This window comes from Cannabis sativa, chromosome 3 (assembly GCF_029168945.1).
Source record: "Cannabis sativa cultivar Pink pepper isolate KNU-18-1 chromosome 3, ASM2916894v1, whole genome shotgun sequence".
Taxonomy (NCBI): Eukaryota; Viridiplantae; Streptophyta; class Magnoliopsida; order Rosales; family Cannabaceae; genus Cannabis; species Cannabis sativa.
Window position 1 is genome coordinate 73,938,592 of NC_083603.1, and position 19,791 is coordinate 73,958,382.

Here is a 19,791-nt window from a genome sequence, read left to right on the forward strand (position 1 = left end):
TAAAAAATTAAATATTTAAAATATATCTTAACTAGAATTTAAAATAAGATCATTTCAAATTAAATAATAAAATAAGTAATATCTGATCTTATAATTAAAATAGATAAAATAAACAAAACCAATCAAAATTTTTAAAATTAACCATAAGGCTAGTTTGTGAAAAAAATTAAATTTTCAAATTCAAAGGCTACTAATATCTAAAACTAATTTTAATTAATTAAAAAATTAATGAAAATTTATTTTATTCTAATAATTAGATTTTTATTTGAAAAATTGGATTCTACACAAAATTCTACCAAAATTTAAATTTCGTTTCGATGAAAAATGATTTTAGAATTAAAAGTTATCACAAAAATAGGATTGTACGAGGAGTATGCAATGCATACTCCCAACGCGCGCATAAGGGAGAAAAGTGCGTAAAAAAGGTTGCATTGCAGCCTGCTTAACGGGGATAGCTCGGTCAGTAGGGGCTTAGGACAGCCGTTGTCCGAGAAAACTCAGTCATTGGCTGCGTGAAGCCGTGTGAATGCCGAGTGAGGCCCTCGTCAGTGCACGTGTGTGCATCTCTTTGAGATATTTTTATTCAAACTTCAAAAAATCATACCTAATTCATAACAAATTCAAATTAAGTTATGTAATAGCCTAAATTTATTAATTTTTCATCTACTTTCTACGAAAAATACTTTCAGAACGAAATTAAAAATATTTAACATCGTAAAATTGTAATTTCCATACTATCATCAAATATGCACATAAACCAACATGAACACATCTAAATCAACACAAACAACGATATTTTAAATCCATATTTCATGAAAGTAAATCATTACCATGGCTTTGATACCAGTTGTTGGGGATTATTTTACGATGATCTAGATTTATTACCAGGGGCGGAGCCAGCATGAAAAATTAAGGAGGGCCAAACTATATTGCAAATTTAAGTGTCAAAAATTTTAATGTTTTAGTAAATTCATAATCAAAATTAAAATACAGAATGTCTTTCTTACATATCACGAAAATCATCGATAAGTGAATCTATACTAAATTTTTTGGCGATTTCTCTTTCAATATACACAAGCAAACAATCACTTAAAAATTCATCTTTCATCTTGTTGTGAAGTGTAGTCTTCACTATATTCATAGCTGAAAAAGATCGTTTTGTGGTGTAGCTGTAGAAACTAGAAGTGTAAGAATAAGAGTTATCACTTTAGACAATTGGAAAAATCTCTTTTTACCAACCACTGACATAAATCAGAAATAGTTGCCAAAACTGTAAAATCAGGAAGTTATCGTACATGAGAAAAATGTTCAAATTGTGTCTTTAGTTGTACCATCTCGTATTCTGTAAAATCTCTTGGGTAAAATTTTTGTACCAACTTGCAAATATCATCAATTCTGAATGATGTGTGCTTCTCTCTCGGATCTAAAGTTGAACTAAGAATGAGTAATTCCACTGTATTATCATTGAATTTGTTGTTTAATTCTTGTAGTTGAAAGTCTATCACTGAATTAAAAAGATCAACTCTGTAATAATGCTCCACTGTAATTGCATTTTGCTGACCACGACTTCTTTCTCTTTTTGTAGTATAGTGAGCCTTAAAATTTGGGACAGGTATAGTAACAGGTTCACAAAAAGATTTCACCTCATAAACTAATTCATCCCATCCATCTTCTCTCAATTTTTGAATGAGAGTCTTAGTAGATGAAATAAGAAGCATTGCATTTAAAATATCTTAAGACTGAAGTTGGGGGTTGTGATTAAGGCTCAAATTTATATATTTTAAAGGTTTAACAGCGTCCATAAAATTAATTTAATTAATTATTTTCATGATTTTAATTGTAAAATTATTATAGTTGGAAATATTTAATTTATTTTAATTTTGTGTTATTTTTAGGGTTGAGTTAGTGAAACAGTGGCATGTTTGGAGCTGTTAAACCCAACTCGATAATTGGTATTTTTGTAAACATGAAACAATGGCCCAAGCCCAATTTTTTTAGTCCATAATGTCATTGTTCACCATCAATTATTATAGTTCCAAGTCTTGAAGCTAACATGCAAAACCAACAGATTCAAAGAAAATGGGCCAAGTCAATAACAAGCCAGCCATTTCTCCATGCTCTCTCTCCAATGAAAGAATGAATAATTCTTTATAATAAGCTCAACGTTCAAGAAAGAAGGCCCAATTCTCTTAATCTCTTATTTAGTCTATTTAGCTTGGTCAACAAATTTATTTATTCAACATGTGCGGACAAGACTTTTTCTCTTGCATGATGCTACATCGCAAGTCCCATTCACTCCCACTCATCAGCACACTTCTCGTAGTGCGACAAGTGTCCCACTTTGCCTAGAATTTTGAGCCACTTCTCCAATATCTCACACTACAAAAATATCAGTTATGAGTATTATTTTGGTCCTATAAATAGCACCGATTAGAAGAGCAAACTATCAGATTTTAGAGTAGAACACACTTTCTCATCTTGTTCTCTCTTATTTTTATTTTATTTTACTTATTTTAGTGACAAAAATGAGTGAACTATTTTAAAAATATTGGTGAGGTTAGAGTGTAGCTTTTGTATTCTTTATTTCTATTATTGATATTTATTCTTTTGTGCTTCATCTCCATATCTCATTTATTAAATTATTCTTCATCTTCTAATTTTTCTTCCAAATTTAATAGTATCTTTTGTATAAGTTCAGTCATGCTTTTCTTATGTAAGTTAGGCTATTAATTATTTTGGTATATTTATTATATTGTATGTCGTTTACTGCATTCTGCGAATAGTGGTACTTTGTCGATTTATGATATATAATATGATATGCTGTTAAGTTAGAGGTGAGATTCAATTTATTCAAGATTATTTAATTTGTGCGCATAACATATATATCTTCCGGTTGTAATTAATGGTGTAGAATTGCAACTGCGTTCTGAATTAATATCGGTTTTAGAATAGGATTTACATAACTACATCTCTACCTTACTAAGCTCTTTATCTGATCATCCCCTTTTCACTCACCATTTCTTTATTTTTAATTCATTCACATTTCTATCATTTTCTATTTACTTAACTAATCCTTAGTGTTAATTTGCCTCCCTGTGGATACGACATATAGCCCGTTTACTACCACGACCGCAGTGTAACTAATTGGGCGACATCACAAAGCTTGACATACTATATTAGAAATCTCTAGAATTTTTTTCATAAGATTCAAAATGAAAACAAATTCAAAAGAAGTTAATGACTCATAAACTGCATCCGCATCTTCTCGTTGAGGAAAAGTAGTACCATCTTCAATAATATTCAATAAAACTTCACATGTTGCACTAAACATCTTTATCAAACTATAATTAGATTTTAAATGAGAAATCCAACGAGTAGCACCTGCCCTTGTAAAGAACCAATTTGATTGAGACCTTTCCCACTTTCTAGTTCATCAATCTCAAGTAAATGAGCAATTTGTAGCTTGAGCAGCATTTAGTTGGTCATTGCGCTTACATAAAGCACCAACAATGTAACGCCCGTATTTAAAATTTACTAAACTCAAAAGTTAAATTTATTAATATAATAACTTTATAATTATATGGGTTGGGATCCCGAAGTTCAAAACATCCTTAAAAGTATTTTACTAATACAAAGTCTACTAGTGATATATATTTTTTTTCTTTACAAACAACAGGCAACTAAGATATAACTCAAAATATTGAAAGATCGAAACCCTCCAGGTTGCACTGCCACGATATATACAATCACTGCCGAGCTCCATCTCACTCTTCCTCCAGCTTCGCTTTTCCTTTACCTACACAAGGTAGCGAACTGATGAGTCAACAGACTCAGTAAGATATGCAAGACATATATATAAGCAATGCTAGGCCAGCTTATTGCTTACGCCGCCCTGAGCTCAACAAAGAGCTCACCAAACGATTAAAAACGTTCTTAAAGGGAAGTACGACCACTGTACCAAATGCACTAAAGTACCAACCCTGTACTCGTGTTGGTAGAGCCATTACTGTACTCTCGGGAATTACTAAGTGTTGTACCACATGCACGACGTACCCCCTGGTACTTGTGTTGGTAACACCGTAACCATACCGATATCCTACACTATACTAACACCCTTAAAATCACATAAACAATTAGTGTTAGTAGTGTAAATAGTTAAAAACAAGCATATATTCATATATATATATATACGTTATTATGCTATCTTACTCGTTCCCTGCTCAAGTGTGCCGGTCAGCCTGAGTGGAAACGCAGCTCGACGCTTTACAGGGCCCTTAACCATAACGTTTCAAATTCGATGAGAGACACGCTAAAACACTTATCAGGGATTTAAAAACAAAACTAAGGATAACCCTATCGATAAATAGGATACTAACACCTTAAATAACACAAAAATGGGGAAAACTAGGGTTCCAGAAAAATCCGCAGCTAGAAAACCGGTTCCCAACCGGAAGCCCGGTTCCTGGGTACCAACCGGTCGACCGGTTCTATGTGTCCCCCAGAACCGGTCGACCGATTTTGTGCTAGGAACCCAAAAACCGATCCCCACACCTCAATTCTATCCCAAACTTTCCCATAGCTTCCAGAATGCCTGCATATACTCCAACAAACTAATTTCAAGCAATAGAACCTAACAATTAGCACAAAATCTCAAATCACCATTAGAGAGCTAGGTTTGAGTTCTTAAACTCAAACTTTGCTCAAACCTCAACTCAATTAAAAATTCTAATCCAAATCAACTTAAAGAATACCTAGCAAACTCCGGAATACCAAATCAAGCTATCTTAATTCATACAACAACATAAAACTCAAGTTCACACATTAAACCTAACTTAGGCTAAAGAAAAATTAAGGAAAGAAAGAGAAAGGAGAGATACCTTGAATCACAACACACAAAACCTTTTATTGTTCTCTGAATTCAGCTAAGAAAAACCAAATCCTTGGCTGAGAGTGAGTGAGGTTCGAAGGAGAGAGAGAATGGTGAAAAGAGAATGAATTTTCTAGGTTTTCATCTTTTCTTTCTAACTATTCTCTTAATTCCTAATTAAATTAAATCATAGCTATCCTAATAAAAATATAACCAGCCCCCAAAGTCCACTAAAAGCCGAATAACTAAACAAGGAAAAAGACCTATTTTCCCTTTAACTAAATTAAAATGGTTACAAACTCCCAAGGGTAAATTAGTTATTTTCCAAACCTCAAAAATTCCAACACCTCCAACATCCAACAGTGATACCCCGATAATAATATTCTCAAACATATAAATTGCAACTCTCTAAAGGCCTGACGTCATTTTCTACAGCTTCCGAACACAACCTCAGACTTAACGAAATTACATAAATAGAATAATAAGCATATATTAAGTTAAATAAATTTCAACCATATGCATGTTATAAATAATATTTAAATCTCATAAATAAACCCTAATCATTTAATAATCCAAAATATTAATCGTATGATGTCATTACAATCATCCCCCCGTTAATAGAATTTTGTCCTCAAAATCTGACATGAACAACTCTGGTTGTTGAGTCCTCATATTAGACTCTAATTCCCAAGTGGCTTCTTCCACTTTACTATTTCTCCAGATAACTTTAACCAATGCTATGGTTTTGGTTCAAAGGACTTTCTCTTTCCTATCTAGAATTTGAATTGGTTGTTCATCATAAGACAAGTCCGGTTGTAACTCCAATGCCTCATAACTCAGGATATGCATTGGATCTGACACGTACTTCCTCAACATGGAAACATGGAATACATTATGCACAGCTGACAATGATGGAGGTAAGGCTAACCGGTAAGCAACCTGTCCAACCTGTTTAAGTATTTCAAAAGGTCCTATGAATCTAGGACTTAACTTGCCTTTCTTTCCAAAGCGTCGGATTCCTTTCATTGGTGACACACGCAAGAAGACATGATCTCCAGGTTGGAATGTAATATCTCGTCGCTTGGGATCTGTATAACTTTTCTGCCTGCTCTGTGAAGTAAGCATTCGAGCTTTAATCTTGTCTATTGCCTCATTCGTCCTTTGGACCAAATCAGGGCCCAGATATTTCCGTTCTCCTGTTTCGTCCCAATGGATTGGGGATCGACACTTTCTACCATAGAGCAGCTCATAAGGAGCCATTCCTATAGTACTTTGATAGTTATTATTGTGGGAGAACTCTATCAGAGGCAAATACTTGCTCCATGACCCTCCAAAATCCATGACACACGCTCGTAACAGGTTTTCAAGTAAATAAATAGTTCGCTCAAATTGCCCGTCTGTTTGAGGGTGAAAGGCCATGCTGAACTTTAAACTCGTACCCATGGCCTTCTACAAACTCACCCAGATCTTTGAGGTAAATTTAGGATCTCTATCTAAAACAATAGACTTTGGTACCCCATGAAGACGAACAATCTCTATGACATACAAGTCAGCATATTGATCCACTGTATAGGTTACCTTGACAGGCAAGAAATGTGCTGACCTTGTAAAGCGATCCACTACGACCCAAACCGAGTCGTACATTCCCGTGGTTCTGGGCAAACCAACCACAAAATCCATCGCAATGTCTTCTGACTTCCATTCTGGAAGTGTTAATGGCTGAAGTAATCCTTGTTGGGTTTTATGCCCTAAATAAAACTCTATTTCAATGTAATCCAGATTATTCAATATCAATAAAGTAACAGAAGTATTTTTCATTCATTTGTGTATGTTTTGCTTCACCTTATCAATTGTATGTCTATTTGATTTATAAATTCATTCAAACCCTTTTCACATACTTGATCATGTTTATTGTGTTGTCAACACAGTGGAAAGTAAACATGACTATGTGAATAAAGATTCCTAGATTTATCAGAACACTGGGTTTTACTGATATGACAATCTACAACAGAGTTTACTTGCATTTGGAGAAATGCTATGTTCTTTCCAGAACATTGGTTAAAGTAAAGATTGGGTTGGATGCATGGAGTATGCATTGGAATGGACCGATATTGAACTTTAAAATAGGTTTATTAAACTTACCGTAATATCTATTCAATTCAATATCACTTAATTGTACCTAGATCAAATGATCTAAATCCTGATATGATTAGGTTCAATCTCAAGAGTACTATTCGTGTTCTTTGATTTGTTAGTTAAGCCTACTTTTGGGTCAGGGTGACACGTACATTTTGGGAACACGGTAGTGCAATTGAGTGGGAGCGCTAACATAAATATGGAATCTATAGCTTCTATCTGGCGAATAGAAAGTAAAGGATAATTTCCTTCAAGCTTAACTAAACGAAAATAAATGGTGGAGTACTCATTTCACTTAGCTGAAATATCATTTATACAGGGTTAAGTGTTTTAAGGATAAAATACATTGTAGGGTGTTACGGTAATTAAGTCCCTTTACAGTGTAAATCATCCATATAGAGGATCATTGATCAAATTAGGATTATAACAATGGATAATCAATGACGTGTCTATATGGTGGAACATATAGAGCGTTCTATATATCTGAGAGTGCAATTCTAAGTTCTATGCGTGGATTCAACGAAGAATTAATAAGTCAGTGAATTTAAGTTGTAAATTCTTGATCTGCTTATTGGAAGCTCGGAAATATAGACCCATGGTCCCCACACTAGTTGAGACAATATTACTTGTAAGACTCATTTCATTGATTTTAATTAATCAATTATAATTCTCAAAGTTAGACTATGTCTATTTGAGAATTTATCACTTATTAAGGGCAAAACAGTAAATAGAGAGTTTGAAGGGTATATTTACTAATTGGGAAACTTTGATTAGTTTTATTAATGAATAAAATAAATGAAAATATATTATTTGATAATTAATTATAATTATTAAATAATTAGATTTGACATTTATGAGGTTGAAAGAGAGAATTGACAGTTTTTGACAAAATGGGAAACTAGGAATAATGGAAAAGGAAAGTTGGAAAAGTGGAAGGCTTGTTTCCATATTGCTTGGTCGGCTACCTTTGCTTCCTTTTCTCATTTATTTTTTCATTTTTTAATGCCAAGTAATTCAACCATAACCCTATGTGTTCTTCTATAAATAGAAGGTAAAGGCTTCAGGTTTTACACACACTTTTACATTATTTTCTTTCACTCAAAAATCATCTTGAAGCCGCCACTCTCTCTCTCTCTCTACCTTCTCTGTTTTTCGAAACCCTCTAAGTGATAGAGTAGTGCCCACACACATCAAGTAATACCTCAATCATAGTGAGGAAGGCTGTACAGAATTCAGAGTCAACAAAGAAGGACATTCGGGCTCAGATCTTGATTATACTCTGCGACAGAAAGGAATCAAGGGTTAGAGATCTGAGTGGGAGGAGACATATATTCCACTGCACCCAATGTAAGGTTTCTCATAATTTTATGTGTTTAATTTTCTATTTATAAGTTCATATTTAGGTTGTTAAATCAACATACTTGTGAGTAGATCTAAGATCCTGGTAAAATAATTCCAACAATCCTGCAGGTCGTTGCTGTTCTGCTTTAATTTGTTGACAGGTTAAGCACTTACTGACATAATCTACCACATCTCTATTCATCCCAAACAACCAGAAATAGGCTTCAAATCTTGATACATCTTGGTGGTTCCTGGATGCAATGAGTAAGGGGTAGTATGAGCTTCATCCAAAATTTCTTTCTTAAGCTCAGTATTATTAGGGACACACAGTCGTGCTTTAAACAGCAGCATTCCACTGTCAGAGATCGAGAAGTTCTTAGCTTATCCTGCTAAGACATCCTCTCGAATCTTAAACAGTTTAGGATCTTCTAATTGTGCCACTTTAATTCTTTTTAACAAGTCTAACTAAAGTGTCAGATTATACAATCCCTCAATCACAAATTCAATATTTGCCCTAGACATCTCCGAAGCTAACTGAGGAGAAATCATTACCATATTGGAAATCTGATCTGCTCCTTTTCGACTTAAGACATCTACCACAACGTTTGCCTTTCCAGGATGATACAGGATTTCACAGTCATAATCCTTCATGTAAAGCCCGCTTAGTTTAATTTGGAAATTAGCAGTTAATTATGATTAATTATGAAATTATTTATAGCCATTTAAATAATTTATTATACAGTTATTTATGGAATTCAGAAATGCATTGTTATGTCAGTCAGTAGTTTCATATTTTGCATTTTCGGTGCCCGGTATTTTGGAACTCGGCGTTTGGCTCAGTAGAAATCACAACTTTGTATGTTAGTAGTTTGGGACGGGTTATTAGACATTGGGAATGTCGGGAATGGCCGGGAATTTAGAATTTCCCAAAAATACCCCTTTAGTGTTATTTATGTGGTTTTAGTGTGGAGGGGCAAATGGTCTTTTTGCCCCATTAGTATTTTGTCTTTTAGTGACTTTATTATTTGAAAATAAATATTATTTATTTGTTATTTGGCTGAAATAGATTAATGGTTAAAGTTTTCTTTTTATTCATTTTTTTCATTCAAAACTTAGAAAATAGAAAAATTGCAAAAAAAAAAAAACACTCTCTCTCTTTTCCTCTTTTTCTCTCTTGGCTGAAGGGTGATTCTAGGGCTGGAAAATTCTGATTTCAAGCTATTTTCTTTCATTCTAAGTGTTCTTCAACCTTGGTAAAGTTTCTAACTCTTTTCCTTTTGTTTTTTTTAGAAAATGTGTGAAAAGATGATGATGCATGCTTGATTTTAATATGTTCTTGCTGCTGTGAATTGTGGTTAATTGCTGTGGTTTAATCTTGCTATTTGAAGTAGTTTAGAGCTTGTATATGCATGTAAATTACTTTGTTTCAAGTTTGGAAGTTCTAGCTCAAAAATGTGATTTTTGAAGGAAATTGTATAATCTGTTGCTGGGTTGTTGCTTGATGTTTTTAGTAGTTTTCAGAGGCTTAGTTATGCTTATTTAAGTAGATTTAATCAGGTTTGAATGCATGATATAGGGGTTTGCTCAAGTTTGAGTTTAGAACTCAAAGCTTGAGCTTTAATGGTGTTTTTCGTATCTGTGATTTCTGGGTTGTTTTGATGCCTTGGAAATGTTATTTGGGATATATGGAGTAGGTCTGGAAGGTTTGAATCAATTTGGAGTTGAATTGGTTGAGATATGAATTTTTGAAATTCTGTCTGCGAGGAACCGGAATTCCGGTTGTGCATCCGGAATTCCGGATGGGCTTCGAAAATTCCCAGAACCGGAATTCCGGTTGGGCAACCGGTCTGCCGGTTGGGGAAATTTCAGAAACCCGTGTTTTCCTCGTTTTTGTGTTTTAGGGGGTATTGCCATGCTTTTTATCGATAGGGAAACTTTTAGTTCCTAGTTTAAGTCCCCGGGAAGTGATTTAGCGTGTCACTTATAGTGTTGTGATTTTTATGGTTTAGGAGCCTGTAATCCGCCGCTCAGCTAAAGTTTCAGTCAGGTTGACCGGCACACCTGAATTCGGAATCCAGGTAAGATTAGTATAACAGTATGCATATGTAGATTATGATCAGTACCGTGTTGGACACGGCAGTAGCGGGACTCAGTATCGTGTTGGACACGGCAGTTAGGGTTATGATCAGGGGTATGGGCGTCTGATCATGACCGGGATTTATGTATGAGTATTATTATGCTTTTCTTACTGAGTCTGTCGACTCACAGTTCTACGTTTATGTGTAGGTAAAGGCAAGGCTAAAGCTGATGGACCGTGAGCGAGCTTGTGAAGATTGTACATGTCGGGGCGGTTAGGCCTGGAGCGTACGATCATCGGGACAGCGAGGCTGAATTTGTAACTGGTCGCTAGGCGACTTTTATTTTGTGTATCAGTTAAACAGTTAAATCTTTTTGTAAATGATTTTATAATCGTGATCCCGAGTCTTTTGTAATATTATTTTATAAGTTTAATTAAAAAGCAAAAATTTTAATTAATCACGTTTTTCCATAAACCTCGTTGATTAGCAACGAGCTGCACAACATGTTTAAAAATCACGTAATACGCCTATGTTAGTTAGGGTGTTACAATTTGGTCTCAGAGCCGCTAGGTTGTCTTCCGAAGATCGTCACGACATGTACAATCATCATCAGCAGTTAGCTCGTTTCACGGTTCAGTAAGCCTTTATTGCTTTAGTAGTTTATTTTATTCAGTTATGAAAAAGAAAAGCCTGTTAGGAAGCATGTTAGCAGCCTGATAGTAGAATAGGTGCATGTTTCGTTTTTAATTTCCAAATTAAGCGGCATTAGTAAGCTCTCCTTGAATACGACCTGATATGCCAACTCTTGGTTTCGCAGGCGGTTCTAATCAGATGGACGCCAGGCGGACTACCAGGAGTCAGGGCAACTCAGTGGGGTCGAACCAAGGACAAGGAGCTCAGTTTCCCCCACCTGTTAGGGGCCGAGGTAGAGGTCCCCGAGGCAGGGCTCGTGGTCGGGGTGATGAGAACCCGCCACAGGCTGCACAGGCTCCCCCAGCCGATCAGGGAGCCCAGAATTGGGAGGTACGGTTTGCGGAAATGCAAGCCCGGATTGAAGAGCAAGACCTCGAGATTCAGAGGTTGAGACAGCAGGGTGCTCTTGCAGTTCCAGTGCCCGTAGTTCCAGTGGCACCTACCCCTGCTGCCCAGGCCGAGATAGTGGTGGCGGCCAATAGATTGGAACCTCTGTACGAACGGTTCCGGAAGCAAGCACCTCCGGTTTTCCTGGGAGGTCCGGACGTGATGAAAGCCGAGCAGTGGCTGACGGTGATTACCAAGATCTTGAACTTCATGGGTGTCACCGGTAGTGACAGAGTGGTGTGCGCCACTTTCCAGTTCCAGGAGGACGCTCTGGTCTGGTGGGACATGGTGTCTCAGATCCATGACGTCACCACCATGACCTGGGAAAGGTTCCAGGAACTCTTCAACGCGAAGTACTACAATGAGGCGGTCAGAAGCGCCAAGAGGAAAGAGTTCGCTCACCTGACCTAGCGTGAGAATATGAGCGTCACTGAGTATACTACTCAGTTTGATCGGTTGGCGAGGTTAGCCTCGGGAATTGTGCCAACCGACTTCAGCAAGAAGGAGAAGAATCTGGACGGGTTGAACGCCAAGATCAAACACGACTTGATGATCACCACGGACGACAACACCACCTATGCTCAGATGGTGGAGAAGGCACTGCGAGCTGAGGCTGCAGTTGGGTGTATGTCGGAGTCAGCTAGTACTCCGGTGAGTGGCGGGGCTCCTACCCGTCCTGCATCAGGTTTTAGCAGGGGGAGTAGTGGTTCGGCCATTGATCAGAGGAAGAGAGCAACCACTGCTTCCGGTGGCTCGAGTTAGAACAAGAGGTTCCGGGGGAACCAGAACAGAGGGAGTCGTCCTGGTGGTACTGAGACCCGATTCTCCTATCCCGAGTGCCCTAGCTGCAAGAGGCACCATCGGGGTGAGTGCAAAGGTCAGGGATGCTTTCACTGTGGCATGCCCGGACACTTCAAGAGGGACTGTCCCCAGCTTCGATCAGAGGCACCGAGAGCTCCGGCGATACCCACTCCAGCCAGGGTGTTCGCCATCACTCAGGCTGATGCAGATGCCAGCCCATCAGTTGTCACAAGTCAGCTTTCTTTTAATAACTCGCTATATTCAGTGCTGTTTGATTCTGGGGCTACACATTCCTATGTGGCGGCCAGAGTCTTTAGTAAATTGGATAGACTGTACGATAGATATGAATCAGGGTTTAGAACCCTATTACCTGGTGGAGAATTGGTTATCTCCAATAGGTGGATTAGGTCTATGCCGATCAGGATAGATGGTAGAGAGTTAAGTGCTGACTTGATAGAGATGAGTTTAGTAGAGTTCGACATTATTTTAGGAATGGATTTCCTATCTAAATATTCGGCGAGCATTGATTGTAAAAGGAAGATGGTGATCTTCCAACCGGAAAGTGAAGAACCATTTGTGTTTGTTGGTTCAGTTCAGGGATCCCGGATCCCGGTGATTTTGGCCATGTCAGCTAGAGATTTATTGCATGGTGGTTGTTTAGGGTTTCTGGCCGTGGTGGTGGACACCACTCGGCCAGATACCATTCGGCCAGAGGACATCAAAGTGGTTCGGGAATTTTTGGATGTTTTTCCCGAAGAACTTCCAGGGTTACCACCTCAGCGGGAGATTGACTTCGTGATAGACTTGGCACCAGGAGTGGAACCGGTTTCCGAAGCCCCATATAGAATGGCTCCAGCTGAACTTAAGGAATTAAAGATTCAGCTCCAAGGGTTGCTTGACATAAGGTTTATTCAGCCCAGTGTGTCACCCTGGGGAGCCCCGGTTTTGTTCGTCAAGAAGAAGGATGGATCTATGAGGATGTGCATCGACTACAGGGAATTGAACAAGCTGACGGTGAAGAATAAATATCCATTACCTAGGATCGATGATTTGTTCGATCAGCTTCAAAGGAAGACGGTCTTTTCTAAGATTGATCTCTGTTCGGGTTATCATCAGTTGAGAATTCGAGAGGAGGACATTCCAAAGACGGCTTTTCGCACTAGGTATGGACATTACGAATTTCTGGTTATGTCATTCGGACTAACCAATGCTCCTGCAGCATTCATGGACTTGATGAATAGAGTATTCAAGGATTTCCTCGATATCTGTGTGATTGTGTTTATCGACGACATCCTCGTGTACTCTCAATCAGAAGAGGAGCATGAGTTACATCTTCAGATGGTACTGCAACGGCTTCGAGAACATAAGCTTTATGCCAAGTTCAAGAAATGTCAGTTCTGGCTATCTCAGGTGTCCTTTCTAGGGCACATTGTGAGCAAGGATGGGATCAAGGTGGATCCCGGGAAGATCGAATCCGTCAGGGATTGGCCGAGACCGAAGACAGTGACAGAGATCAGAAGCTTTTTGGGTTTAGCTGGGTACTACCGTAGGTTCGTCGAAGGGTTCTCTAAAATTTCAATGCCCCTAACCGAGCTTACAAAGAAGAATCAGCGATTTATTTGGTCAGACAAGTGCGAAGCTAGTTTTCAGGAGCTAAAGCAGAGGTTGATTACCGCTCCAGTGCTAGCTTTGCCTTCGAACAAGGAGAAGCTCGTAGTTTATTGTGACGCATCCAAACAGGGTTTGGGGTGTGTATTGATGCAAGCCGATCGGGTCATCGCTTATGCCTCCCGTCAGTTAAAGGATTATGAACAGCGATACCCGACTCATGACCTAGAGTTCGCCGCGGTGGTTTTCGCATTGAAGATTTGGCGGCATTATCTTTACGGGGAAAAGTGTGAGATCTATACCGACCATAAAAGTCTCAAATATTTCTTTACTCAGAAGGATTTGAATATGAGACAAAGGCGTTGGTTGGCATTAGTGAAAGATTACGACTGTGAAATCCTCTATCACCCCGGAAAAGCCAATGTAGTGGCCGATGCCCTGAGCAGAAAGGGTCCCTGGCAAGTAGCTAGTATGGTTCAGATCTCACCTCAGCTAGCAGAGGATATGGTTAGATCCAGCATTGAGTTTGTGGTAGGTCAGCTTCACAACTTAACGCTGCAGTCTGATCTGTTGGAAAGAATAAAAGTCGCTCAGATGACAGATCCAGAGTTAGTAAAGATCCGAGATGAGGTGTTGGCTGGTCAAGCCAAGGACTTTTCAGTGTCAGACAGTGGGATGCTTTTGTAGAAAGCCAGGGTTTGTGTTCCAAATAGTGTGGAACTTAGGAATGAGATCTTTGAGGACGCTCATTCTACCCCGTATTCTCTGCATCCTGGCACCAATAAGATGTACCAAGATCTTAAACCGTACTTCTGGTGGAGCGGTGTGAAGAAGAATTTGATAGAATTCATATCGAGATGCCTCACTTGTCAGCAGATTAAGGCTGAACATTAGAAACCAGCAGGGTTGTTGCAGCCTCTAACCCTACCAGAATGGAAATGGGAAGATATCACGATGGATTTTGTGGTCGGGTTACCTAGGACCACGGGTTTATTTGATTCCATCTGGGTAGTGGTGGATCGATTTACGAAATCTGCTCATTTTCTGCAGGTTAGAACAACATTTACAGTGGATCAGTTGGCAGAGTTGTATGTCAGAGAGATAGTGAGACTTCACGGGGTACCGAAGTCTATAGTTTCGGACAGGGATCCGAAGTTCACCTCCAAATTTTGGCAAAGTTTGCAATGAGCAATGGGTACAAAGCTGAAATTCAGTACAGCATTCCATCCTCAGACAGATGGTCAGTCCGAAAGGACAATTCAGATATTGGAGGACATGTTGAGAGCCTGTGTTATGGACTTTGAAAGCTCATGGAATAAGTATCTACCGTTGATAGAATTTTCTTACAACAACAGTTATCAGAGTACGATAGGGATGGCTCCCTACGAACTGTTATACGGTAGGAAGTGTAGATCTCCCATTCATTGGGATGAGACAGGGGAGAGGAAATACCTAGGTCCAGAATCAGTGCAGCGGACCAATGAGGCAATAGAGAAGATAAAAGCTAGAATGCTTGCCTCACAGAGCAGACAGAAGAGTTACGCAGATTCGAAACGCAGAGATGTTGAGTTCTAAGTAGGGGACCATGTGTTTTTACGGGTATCTCCGATGAAGGGGATTAAACGTTTCGGGAAAAGAGGCAAGTTATGCCCTAGATTAACAGGACCTTTCGAGATTCTCGAGAAGATAGGTCAAGTGGCATATCGGTTAGCATTGCCTCCAGCCTTATCAGCAGTTCACAATGTATTCCATGTCTCGATGTTGAGAAAATACGTTTCAGATCCCTCTCATATACTCAGTTATGAGAGTCTTGAGCTACAGCCAGACATGACTTATGAGGAACGGCCCGGTGCGGATCCCGGATAGAAAGGATAAAGTCCTTCGGAATAAGACCATAGCATTGGTCAAGGTTCTCTGGAGAAACGACAAGGTGGAGGAAGCCACACAGGAGCTAGAGTCAGATATGAGAGCTCAATATCCAGAGTTATTCAGGTTAGATTTCGGGGACGAAATCCTTTTAAGGGGGGGATAGTTGTAAAGCCCGCTTAGTTTAATTTGGAAATTAGCAGTTAATTATGATTAATTATGAAATTATTTATAGCCATTTAAATAATTTATTATACTGTTATTTATGGAATTCAGAAATGCATTGTTATGTCAGTCAGTAGTTTCATATTTTGCATTTCCGGTGCCCGGTATTTTGGAACTCGGCGTTTGGCTCAGTAGAAATCACAACTTAGTATGTTAGTAGTTTGGGACGGGTTATTAGACATTGGGAATGTCGGGAATGGCCGGGAATTTAGAATTTCCCAAAAATACCCCTTTAGTGTTATTTATGTGGTTTTAGTGTGGAGGGGCAAAATGGTCTTTTTGCCCCATTAGTATTTTGTCTTTTAGTGACTTTATTATTTGAAAATAAATGTTATTTATTTGTTATTTGGCTGAAATAGATTACTGGTTAAAGTTTTCTTTTTATTCATTTTTTTCATTCAAAACTTAGAAAATAGAAAAATTGCAAAAAAAAAAACACTCTCTCTCTTTTCCTCTCTTTCTCTCTCGGCTGAAGGGTGATTCTAGGGCTGGAAAATTCTGATTTCAAGCTATTTTCTTTCATTCTAAGTGTTCTTCAACCTTGGTAAAGTTTCTAACTCTTTTCCTTTTGTTTTTTTTAGAAAATGTGTGAAAAGATGATGATGCATGCTTGATTTTAATATGTTCTTGCTGCTGTGAATTGTGGTTAATTGCTGTGGTTTAATCTTGCTATTTGAAGTAGTTTAGAGCTTGTATATGCATGTAAATTACTTTGTTTCAAGTTTGGAAGTTCTAGCTCAAAAATGTGATTTTTGAAGGAAATTGTATAATCTGTTGTTAGGTTGTTGCTTGATGTTTTTAGTTGTTTTCAGAGGCTTAGTTATGCTTATTTAAGTAGATTTAATCAGGTTTGAATGCATGATAGAGGGGTTTGCTCAAGTTTGAGTTTAGAACTCAAAGCTTGAGATTTAATGGTGTTTTTCGTATCTGTGATTTCTGGGTTGTTTTGATGCCTTGGAAATGTTATTTGGGATATATGGAGTAGGTCTTGAAGGTTTGAATCAATTTGGAGTTGAATTGGTTGAGATATGAATTTTTGAAACTCTGTTTGCAAGGAACCGGAATTCCGGTTGTGCATCCGGAATTCCGGATGGGCTTCGAAAATTCCCAAAACCGGAATTCAGGTTGGGCAACCGGTCTGCCGGTTGGGGAAATTTCAGAAACCCGTGTTTTCCTCGTTTTTGTGTTTTAGGGGGTATTGCCATGCTTTTTATCGATAGGGAAACTTTTAGTTCCTAGTTTAAGTCCCCGGGAAGTGATTTAGCGTGTCACTTATAGTGTTGTGATTGTTATGGTTTAGGAGCCTGTAATCCGCCGCTCAGTTTAAAGTTCCGTCAAAGTTGACCGCACACCCGAATTCGAATCCGGGTAAGATTAGTATAACAAGATGCATATGTAGATTACATGTTTAGCGAGCATGTAGGAAGCCTGTTAGATTACATTAGTTATGTATGTTGGCTTCGAACCATCCAACCCTGTCACGTCGGTACAGTGCCGGAGTATGACCAAGAATGGACTATGACCGGCTCGACCGATCAGCCGACACTTGGTTGGTGGTTCCGTACTATTGACGTATCCCGTCGGTACGACAGCCGGAGTATGACCAACGGCGGAGTATGACCCGCCCGACCGATCAGAGGATATAGTAACACGTCGGTACAGCCGGAGTATGACCAAGAAATGAGTACGACCGGTTCGACCGATCAGGTTGTTACGTGTCAATAGTACCGTCCCTATGAACGTTCAGAACTCAGTACCATGTTGGACATGGCAGTAGTGGCTCAGTACCATGTTGGACACGGCAGTAGCGGGACTCAGTATCGTGTTGGACACAGCAGTTAGGGTTATGATCAGGGGTATGGGCGTCTGATCATGACCGTGATTTATGTATGAGTATTATTATGCTTTTCTTACTGAGTCTGTCGACTCACAGTTCTACGTTTATGTGTAGGTAAAGGCAAGGCTAAAGCTGATGGACCGTTTGCGAGCTTGTGAAGATTGTACAAGTCGGGGCGGTTAGGCCTGGAGCGTACGATCATCGGGACAGCGAGGCTGATTTTGTAACTGGTCGCTAGGCGACTTTTATTTTGTGTATCAGTTAAACAGTTAAATCTTTTTGTAAATAATTTTATAATCGGGATCCCGAGTCTTTTGTAATATTATTTTATAAGTTTAATTAAAAAGCAAAAATTTTAATTAATCACGTTTTTCCATAAACCTCGTTGATTAGCAACGAGCTGCACAGCATGTTTAAAAATCACGTAATACGCCTATGTTAGTTAGGGTGTTACACTTCACTAGCTCTAACCACCGCCTTTGTCTCATCTTCAGATCCTTCTGAGTGAAAAAGTATTTGAGACTTTTGTGGTCAGTATAGATCTCACACCGTTCACCATATAAATAGTGTTGCCAAATTTTTATGGCAAACACCACTGCTGCAAGTTCCAGGTCGTGAGTTGGGTAACGCTGCTCATAATCTTTCAATTGTCGAGAAGCGTAAGCTATGACTTTATCTTCCTGCATTAGCACACAGCCTAAACCCTGCCTTGATGCATCACAATAGACCACAAACTTCTCTTGATCCGATGGCAAGGCTAAAATAGGAGCTATAATCAGTCGTTGTTTCAGTTCTTGGAAACTTCCCTCACACTTATCTGACCATATAAACCGTTGGTTCTTCCTAGTTAACTCGGATAACGGCATTGCAATCTTTGAAAAACCTTCCACAAAACGCCGATAATAACCCGGTAATCCGAGAAAACTTCGAACTTCAGTGACTGTTTTGGGTCTAGGCCAATTCTTCACTGCTTCAATTTTCCCTGAGTCTACCAAAATCCCGTCTTTTTCGACAATATGCCCCAGGAAGAATACTTGTGACAGCCAAAACTCACACTTTTTAAACTTCGCATAGAGTTTATGATCTCTGAGTCGTTGCATAACTATACAAAGATGTTGTTCGTGTTCTGCTTCTGGCCGAGAGTACACAAGAATATCATCGATAAATACAATTACAAAATTATCAAGAAAATCCATGAATACCCTGTTCATAAGATTTATAAAGGCTGCCGAAGCATTCGTCAACCTAAATGACATAACCAAAAACTCGTAATGACCATACCTGGTTCGGAAGGCTGTCTTCGGGATATCCTCTTCTCGGATTCTCAGTTGATGATATCCAGATCTCAAGTCAATCTTAGAAAATACCGTTTTGCCTTGAAGTTGATCAAATAGATCGTCAATTCTAGGCAAAGGATATTTATTTTTAATACTTAACTTGTTCAGCTCCTGATAGTCGATACACATCCGAAGAGTCCCATCCTTCTTCTTAACAAACAGAACGGGAGCTCCCCAAGGTGACACACTAGGTCGGGTGAACCCTAGATCTAACATCCCTTGGAGTTGTATCTTCAGTTCTTTTAATTCTGCAGGTGCCATTCGGTAAGGTGCTTTTGAAACATGTTCTGCTCCAGGTATTAGGTCAATAATAAAATCTATCTCACGTTGAGGTGGCAACACTGGTAATTCCTCAGGAAACACGTCCAGGAATTCCTTAACCACTTTAACCTCTTCAGGTTCAAATAAGACAGGTTTACTGGAATCAACTACAACCGCTAGGAATCCTACACACCCACTGCGTAATAAATCCCTAGCTTTCAACGCTGAAATTCTTGGAACACGAGAACCTTGAACTGAACCAACAAAGACAAATGGTTCCTCATTCTCCAGTTGGAAAGTTACCATTTTTTGTTTACAATCAATACTAGCAGAGTATTTGGACAAAAAGTCCAT

At 38.7% G+C, this 19,791-nt stretch overlaps 1 protein-coding gene across 1 annotated transcript; it reads right to left on the reverse strand.

Annotated features, from left to right (window-relative positions):
• Positions 1-1,097: 1,097 nt before the first annotated feature.
• Positions 1,098-1,718, reverse strand: LOC115710777 (uncharacterized). The gene is made up of 2 exons (XM_061112826.1): positions 1,332-1,718; positions 1,098-1,178 (listed from the first exon to the last, which is right to left on the reverse strand). Exons 1-2 carry the CDS (start codon positions 1,716-1,718, stop codon positions 1,098-1,100), a joined length of 468 nt encoding a protein of 155 aa, XP_060968809.1.
• Between the last annotated feature and the right edge of the window lie 18,073 nt (positions 1,719-19,791).

Excerpts from the sequence above, each read along its gene's own strand:
- LOC115710777 (XM_061112826.1), bottom strand. The coding sequence starts at position 1,718 with ATGCTTCTTATTTCATCTACTAAGACTCTCATTCAAAAATTGAGAGAA. Across the intron at positions 1,179-1,331 it reads ATTTTACAGAATACGAGATG|TTTCTACAGCTACACCACAA; the intron begins GTACAACTAAAG and ends TTACACTTCTAG.